Source organism: Lycium ferocissimum, chromosome 9 (assembly GCF_029784015.1).
Source record: "Lycium ferocissimum isolate CSIRO_LF1 chromosome 9, AGI_CSIRO_Lferr_CH_V1, whole genome shotgun sequence".
NCBI classification, from domain to species: domain Eukaryota; kingdom Viridiplantae; phylum Streptophyta; class Magnoliopsida; order Solanales; family Solanaceae; genus Lycium; species Lycium ferocissimum.
Window position 1 is genome coordinate 40,793,336 of NC_081350.1, and position 7,822 is coordinate 40,801,157.

General features: G+C 35.0%; 1 protein-coding gene across 1 annotated transcript; it reads right to left on the minus strand.

The window, feature by feature from the left end:
- Nucleotides 1–262: 262 nt before the first annotated feature.
- Nucleotides 263–6,234, minus strand: LOC132030798 (uncharacterized). Its single transcript, XM_059420548.1, has 6 exons — nucleotides 5,886–6,234; nucleotides 3,245–3,796; nucleotides 2,033–2,090; nucleotides 1,877–1,960; nucleotides 1,450–1,591; nucleotides 263–756 (listed from the first exon to the last, which is right to left on the minus strand). The coding sequence occupies exons 2-6, from the start codon at nucleotides 3,711–3,713 to the stop codon at nucleotides 391–393; spliced, it is 1,119 nt and encodes a 372-aa protein (XP_059276531.1). The 5' UTR covers nucleotides 3,714–3,796; nucleotides 5,886–6,234; the 3' UTR covers nucleotides 263–390.
- Between the last annotated feature and the right edge of the window lie 1,588 nt (nucleotides 6,235–7,822).

Below are 7,822 nucleotides of genomic sequence, written 5' to 3' on the forward strand. Positions count from 1 at the left end.
TTCACAAGTTGGTGTACAATGGGTCCACCCCATCTACGCCTCTCCACTTAATACAAGGCTTTTAGTCTGCAGTAGGGTTCAAGTTCATGACGTGCGCCTAACCACACATCATAAGCTACGCTCTTTCCAATAGACCAAAACCCTCGAGAGAATGGTTGCTATGTAACTACATGCATAACGTTTGACTTGCAAAACTTCATTCATTTATGGACATAAACAGAAGTTACCCCTAGTTAATCTTGATTCTAGTAATCTAAAAATCTCTAAGAATTCTATGATTCATAGATATTGACTCATTTCTGTACACAACCAGTTTTGCAGCTAATCTATGTGAATTTAACCAGTTGTTACAAGTCTTTATATCACCGAATAACACAAAGATGATAATCACTACGAGGAGAAACTCAAATCATCGATCGATCTACATATCTCTGTTTCGATGGCTTCATTGGCTTGTGTTGCTTCAGTTTCATCTTTGATTGAATCCTTCTCTTTACCTTCAGCAGATTCCACACAGTCGTGAAATCTGAAGCAACTAAGAAGATGGTCGTTTGTAATACCAGCAACCTGCATGAAAGAGTAGACCACAGTTGGTCCCACGCCCCGAAAACCTCTCCTTATTAGGTCTTTGCTAATCAGATCCGCTTTCGATGTCTTCACTGGAACCTGACGAGGATATCTAAATCCGCTTACTATAGGCTTGTGGTTCACAAAGCTCCAGATATACTTGTCAAATGATCCAAACTCATCTATAACCTGACATAAAAGCAACACTACATGTAATCAATTTTAATGCCAACTAGTGTTTCAAAAAACTATGTCTCCTAAGCCACACACTGGCTATGCATTTGACCTCCAAAAATATCGTCACATCACGTCGATCCTCCAAAAGGCACAGCTTTTAAGATCCGACAGACAGCTTGGCATCTTTGATGAAATCTGAAGAACATAAAGTGTGACACTGGCATTAAGAGGAGGAACTACTAGGTATCGCCAGCTGGCACTATTTTCTAGTTTAGAAATATTAAGGTAAGACTTCCTCGAGTTAATTTGCCAGTTGTCAGTACAGATCAAAACAAACTGACTTATCACCAGGACCACCATTAACTTACTTCTCTACCTAATCCAATAAATGATTGAATATCTCTACTGTTAACAAAAGTAAAAAGAATTTAGAGTGGTCCACGGAAGTAAGAGACTCCCCATAAAATCATGATTTTGCTTCAGAAAGAATTGATCACAAAGTAGGTAAAACATACATTCACACCGACCTTTTTTTTTTTTAAAAAAATTTTGGTGAGTAAGTGCCTATAAATTGAAACTCATATAGGTCTATATCCTAAACACTTGATGTTAGCCATAGGACCCTATACCAATTAGTAAATGACAAACAAATTGAATCAAGGTGGAGGTGTCCACTATTTCTATTTGAATAAAGAGTAAGTATACCTTCAACATTTGACGAGCATTTTCAATGATGCCTCGCAGTTTAAGTTCAGATAATAGTGAGCATGCTGTACTTCCAGGAGCTAAAGTCTTCTTTTCGTTCAACTTGGCCACTACTATGGGATCAAAATCTGCAAATACTTCTCTGCATGACGAAATTTTTTATTTGTTAAAGTTATCGAAGACTCGGTAGAGTGAAGGTAGGGCAATGCAAAAAACGGAAAAAGAACTCGGAGGACAAAACATAGCAGACTACCCTATGCCAGAACAGACGAGAACTACAATGTTTTAGTCCCTTTTCTTCACCAGTAACATTAACAATTGAAATCAAATCTTCTAAGGAAAATATGAACTGCTTTTCCAGGTGAAGAAATGACACTTTCCTTGAGAAAATTCCTTTAAATCAAAGAACTGATCCGAAAGAGAGTACCTGAATATATGCCTTTTGCAAAGAATGGAAGGCCATGTCAGTTCAGCCAATGCCCCGCAAAGGACAAGGAGCTCGAATAGTTTCCTGCAAGATTCAATAAGAATTAGAATCTGTATTTCATGTAAGAATGCTTAGGACAAGAACCTGGCGACTTACTTGTCGTCATGGACTGGAACTCCCCATTCTTCATCATGGAAATTAGCATAAGATGGATCTGGTTAAAAGGAGAGACAATATAAGAAACTACAAGATCAACATATTATATATATATATATATATAGCTTAACATGGATTTTGATCCTCAGTTTTATACTCCCAAACATATTTAAGGTTCTCTGCAGCTTTTCAAATCGCATTTCCATTTTTCACAATGAAGCTCAAAAAGATAACGAATTTCGGGACAAGTGAAACTGAAAACAAACTACATGAAATAGAGGAATAGTTATCTTGTTGGATAAGCATATAACAACTCTTATAAATTTATGCACTGACAGCTTATTCTGCGGTTTGCACAGGAATTATATGCATGCAAAAGTGCTTACAAAAGCAGAATAAAAGGTAGAACTCGATGATCAGAATAATGATATAGAGCTTCGAGATAGAAGCAGCTGGAGTAATTCTACAGAGTAGAAACATAGGCTAGAGCCCTCATAATAATGAAGCTGCATAATTGAAAGTGATAATAGCCTCCATGCCAATAGTACTGAAGATAGAAGATGATGAGAATATAATTAAGTAAATAAAAGTGTCCTCTCTCTAAAAGCTTAAGCTTTTTGATGAGATGGTCCCACATTTCAACAGAAGATACTATGATTTTACTATAGCCAATTAGTATATTGTGCAGCCCAGGGAGTTTATCTTAAACTCAAAGAATAAGCTCCTTATTGTAGTCCTGGCATCATCTTATCATATCTACCTATCCTTCACATCATCAAGATATTTCAGTCTTTTATTTATTCCATAGTTTTCTTCTTCAAACATCTCTTAACGGTTCAGCCCATTCTCGGACTCCTCCAAAAATGATGGTAAGGAAAAGCATGAAAAGATCGCTATCAGGCTGTAATTAATCTTCTAATTTAAAGCATTTCTTGATTAAACTTCCAGTGATCCTCACTTCCCAATTTATGTGACACTCTCTTTTTTAGGCAGTCCCAAAAAGAATGACATCTTTTCATATGAAGTAACAATTTAACTTCGAACTTCTCATTTCTCTTAAACTCCGTGCCCAGTCAAACACCTTCACATAAATTGGAACGGAGGGAATAATTGTTTATAGTTTGTACAGTATAATAGATTAATATCAGAAGCAGATCAAAGAATCAAAAACAGGATGTTGTAAATTTAATTACAGAACAACCAAGAACACACCTGTATTAGGTGTCACCCAGGAACATCTTTTCTTCGTTTGCAAACTGTCAATTGAAGAGTTTGTTATATCATCTGAAACAATCCTTTTGGACTTCGATGCCAACTGCTTCCTTCTACTTGAGATACTATTCATTCTATATATCCTACTAGTTGAAGCACTGCTGTGAAATGAATCCGTTGAAGCATCAGAAGAACACGAAGCACTAAGTGACAGGTTAGAATACAACGACTCCTGTCGCCTAAGTATCGAAGGAACAACATCAAAAGAATGCAACGAAGGGGATGGTTGGTGACCATTTTTATCTTCCATCTCAACTTCCTCTTTTGACTTCACTGCCTTTCTCGTAGGTTTCGAAAGGGATTTTCTTGAACCGGGTGACCTTTGTGCCTTATTTCCAGCAGGTCCAAGAACTGGCCTTGCTTCTGAATCAGCTACATTCATTGACCTTACCCTTGAAGCTCCTGACATCGAAAGCAACTCCCCTCGGCTTCTGTCAACTAATTCAACTTCAAGGCCTCCAAATCCTCAAAATTCCATACATCTATCACCGCCTGCAGCACCCAAATTTCATCAAATTACTAATCAGAAGATCCAAAACTCAAGATCTAACAAAACCACAAATTGCTAGAACCGTGCAAAAACTGAACAAATCGCACCTAACGCAAAGAGTGCTAACAAGAATCATATCGAAAACTCAATATCACTCTATATAACCCTTCAACCCCAGAAGCACAAAACTTGTATTAGATAATCATCCTTCACAAATCCAAGAAAGAAACAACAAACACTTTTTAACTATTATTTGGCGGGTAACTAACATTATATTAATCACCAGAATCAGAATTACATAGCAGCTAACAACCACTGTCAGCTTAGTCGTAAAGGTGACATGTCGATCTTGACTCTCAAATTGCAAAAATCTCAATAAAGGTTCAACCTTTTCATACTAACAGTTCAACCTTTTCATACTAACAATCGAGACCCAAAATTTATTTCCACTCAGAATTCAATCTTTAAGACCCATTTAAGTTAATATTGACTCTCAAATTGCAAAAATCTCAATAAAGGTTCAACCTTTTCATACAAAAACTCAAGACCCACAATTTATTTCCACTCAGAATTCAATCTTTTAAGACCCATTTAAGTTAATCTTGACTCTCAAATTGCAAAAATCTCGACAAAGGTTCAACATTTTCATACAAACACTCAAGACCCACAATTTATTTCCCCTAAAAGTTCCATCTTTATGACCAATTTAAGTTAGATCTTTCAAAAACATCCACATACTTGAAGTCAAGTGTCAACTATTGCCTTCTCAAATGCAAATTTCAGCATAAAGGTTCAACCTTTACATACAGACACTCAAGACCCACAATTTATATCCTCTCAAAACTCAATCTTTAAGACCAATTTAAGTTAAAACCTCCGAAAACATCCACATCCTAAAAATGAAATGTCAACTATTGACTTCTGAAAATGAAAATCTCAGCATAAAGGTTCAATCTTTTTCATAAACCCACTCACTACCCACAATTTATTTCCTCTCAAAATTCAGTCTTTAATACAATTTAAGTTAAAACTTCAAATAAACATCCAAATACTTGAAATGAAATGTCAACAATTTGACTTCTCAAATGCAAATCTCAGCATAAAGGTTCAAACTTTTTCATAAACCACTCAAAACCCAAAATTTTATTTCCCCTAAAAAAAATCCTCAACACCCCATCAAAGTTAAATCTCTCAACAACATCAACACATCCAAGAAATGCAAAAATCTCAATAAAGGTTCAACCTTTTCATACAACACTCAAGACCAACAATTTATTTTCACTGAAAATTCAATATTTAAGATCCAATTAAGTTAAAACTTCCAAAAACATCCACATATTTAAAATGAAATGTCAACTATTGACTTTTCAAATGCAAATCTCAGCATAAAGGTTCAACCTGTTTCATAAACCACTAAAAACCCACAATTTATTTTCTCTCAAAATTCAATCTTTAAAGACCATTTAAGTTAAAACTTCCAAAAACATACACACACTTGAACTGAAATGTCAATAGTGTCAACTATTGACATTTCAAATGTGAATCTCAGTATAAAGGTTCAATCTTTTTCATAAACCACTCAAAACCTTCAATATTATTTCCCCATCAAACATGTAAGCTCTAAAATAACATACCAATCTTGACTCTTAAATTGCAAAAATCTCAATAAAGGTTCAACATTTACATACAAACACTTCAGACCCACAATTTATTTCCCCTCAAAATTCAATCTTTAAAAGTTAAAAACTTCCAAAAACATCCACATCCTTGAAATGAAATGTCAACAATTGACTTTTCAAAATGCAAATCTTAGCACAAAGTTTCAATCTTTTTCACAAACCACTCAAAACCCATAATTTTACTTCCCCCTAAAAAATCATCAACACCCCATCAAAGTTAAATCACTCAACAAACATCAACACATCCAAGAATTTCAAATGCCTAAAAATAAAACTTATCTCCCTTTGACTAAACATAAGCTACCAAAGACACACATTTTCAATAAACAATAAGATTTAACTACTTGCATATACTAAAAAACTGTGAAAAAACAGCTGTAAGTAAGTATAATTATTGAAATAAAGAATGAACCTTGAAAGATAAAGATTCCATTAAGCATTCTCTTTCTATTTTTAGCAGAGATGGAACTAAGACTTTGTCTTTTCAGAACTTCATTTTTCTTTGAAGGAAACAAAAAGCTGTTTCTCACTTCTCAGTGATACTAACTATGCTTTTCTCTCTCTCCTTTTCTTTATATTTTTTTAAAAAAAATATATATTTTTGGGGAATGTATAGAGAGAAAAAAGAAAATGTAGAAATGTGATGGGGTTCTTGATCTGGAAATAGAAAGAGGGTTTTTTTCCTTTTTCTTTTTTTCAGTGAGTTTTAGACAGAGAAGTAGTGAGTGAGTGAGGAGTGTGTGTGTGTGTGTGTGTGTGTGTGTGTGTGTGTGTGAGAGAGAGAGAGAGAGAGAGAGAGAATTGATTTTGATTTTCTCTCTCCTTTTCTTTATTTCTTTATAAAAAGATTAATTTTTTTGGGAATGTAGAGAGAAAAAACAAATGTAGAAAATGTGATGGGGTTGAGACTTGAGGGGTTCTTGATCTGGAAATAGAAAGGGGGGTTTTTTCTTTCTGTTTTCCTTTGAGTTTTAGGGAGAGAGACAAGTACAGTGAGTGTGTGTGTAAGAGAGAGAGAGAGAGTTGATTTTGAGGAGAATTAAATGTAATTTTCTCTCTCCTTGTCTTTTTCTTTTTTTTGTTTTAAAAGAAATAATTAAATTTTTGGAATATGTAGAGAGAAAAGAGAAAAATGTAGAAATGTGATGGGGTTGAGGGGTTCTTGATCTGGAAATAGAAAGAGAGTTTCTTTTCTTTTTGTTTTTTAAGTGAGTTTTAGAGAGAGAAGTACAGTGAGTGTGTGTGTGAGGGAGAGAGAATTGATTTTGAGGAGAATTGAATTGATGAAGATCTGAGAAACTGGTTTGAAGTGACAAAATGGTTGGGTCGGTGACCAGCTTGGGCCGGTTGAGTTTTTAACAAAAGAAAGAAATGGTACATAGGATTGTCCGGCGCAAGGCGAAAGATGAGTGTCTTTCAGAACTCTAAAAAGATAAAAAAATTGCATTGAAATAGGGAACGGGAAGTTGGGTCGTGACCAACTTGGACCCGTAGACGTTTTCTGCAAGGTGAAAGATGAGTGTCTTCTAATTCCAAAAAGATCAAGAATTGCTTTGAAATGGAAACCGAGAGTTGGGTTTGTGTCCAGCCTGGACCGGTAGACATTTTCTTTTTCTGTTAAACTTTTTTCTTACATAGGAGTGTCGGTGCAAAGCGAAAGATGGGTGTCTTTTAGAATTCTATAAAGATCAAGAATCACGTTGAAACGGGTACGGGAAGTTGGGTTGGTGACCAGCTTGGACTAGTAGACCTTTTCTTTTTCTGTTAAATTTTTTCATATATAGAAGTTTTGGCACAATAAGGAGAAAGAAGGGTGTCTTTCAGAATTCTAAAAAGATTAAGAATGTGTTGAAACAAGAAACGAAAGTTGGGTTGGTTACCAACTTGGACCGGTAGACTTTTCTTTTAAATTTTTTCATATATAGGAGGGTTGGCGCAGGCGAAAGATGGATGTCTTTCAGAACTCTAAAAAGATCAAGAATTGCTTTGAAATGGGAATGGGAAGTTGGGTTGGTGACCAGCTTGAACGAGTTGACATTTCTTTTTCTTTTTGACTTTTTCATACATAGAAGTATCGGGTGCAACGCAAAAGATTTTTCCTTCACTATTCTAAAAAAATCACGAATTGCTTTGGAACGGAATGGAAAGAGATAATGCAAATTGAACATAAACCTATCGCTTAAAAGACTTTTACTAATATACTAGATTTTGGTGGATAGTAAAGAAATGTTTATTCTCCCTTTCAATCAGTTTAATTGAGAGATTTTTATAGACGGACAATTAGAAATATGTGATATAATGATTTTGACAAGCTTGATACTACATAATTATGATATATAGTAGGTGAAA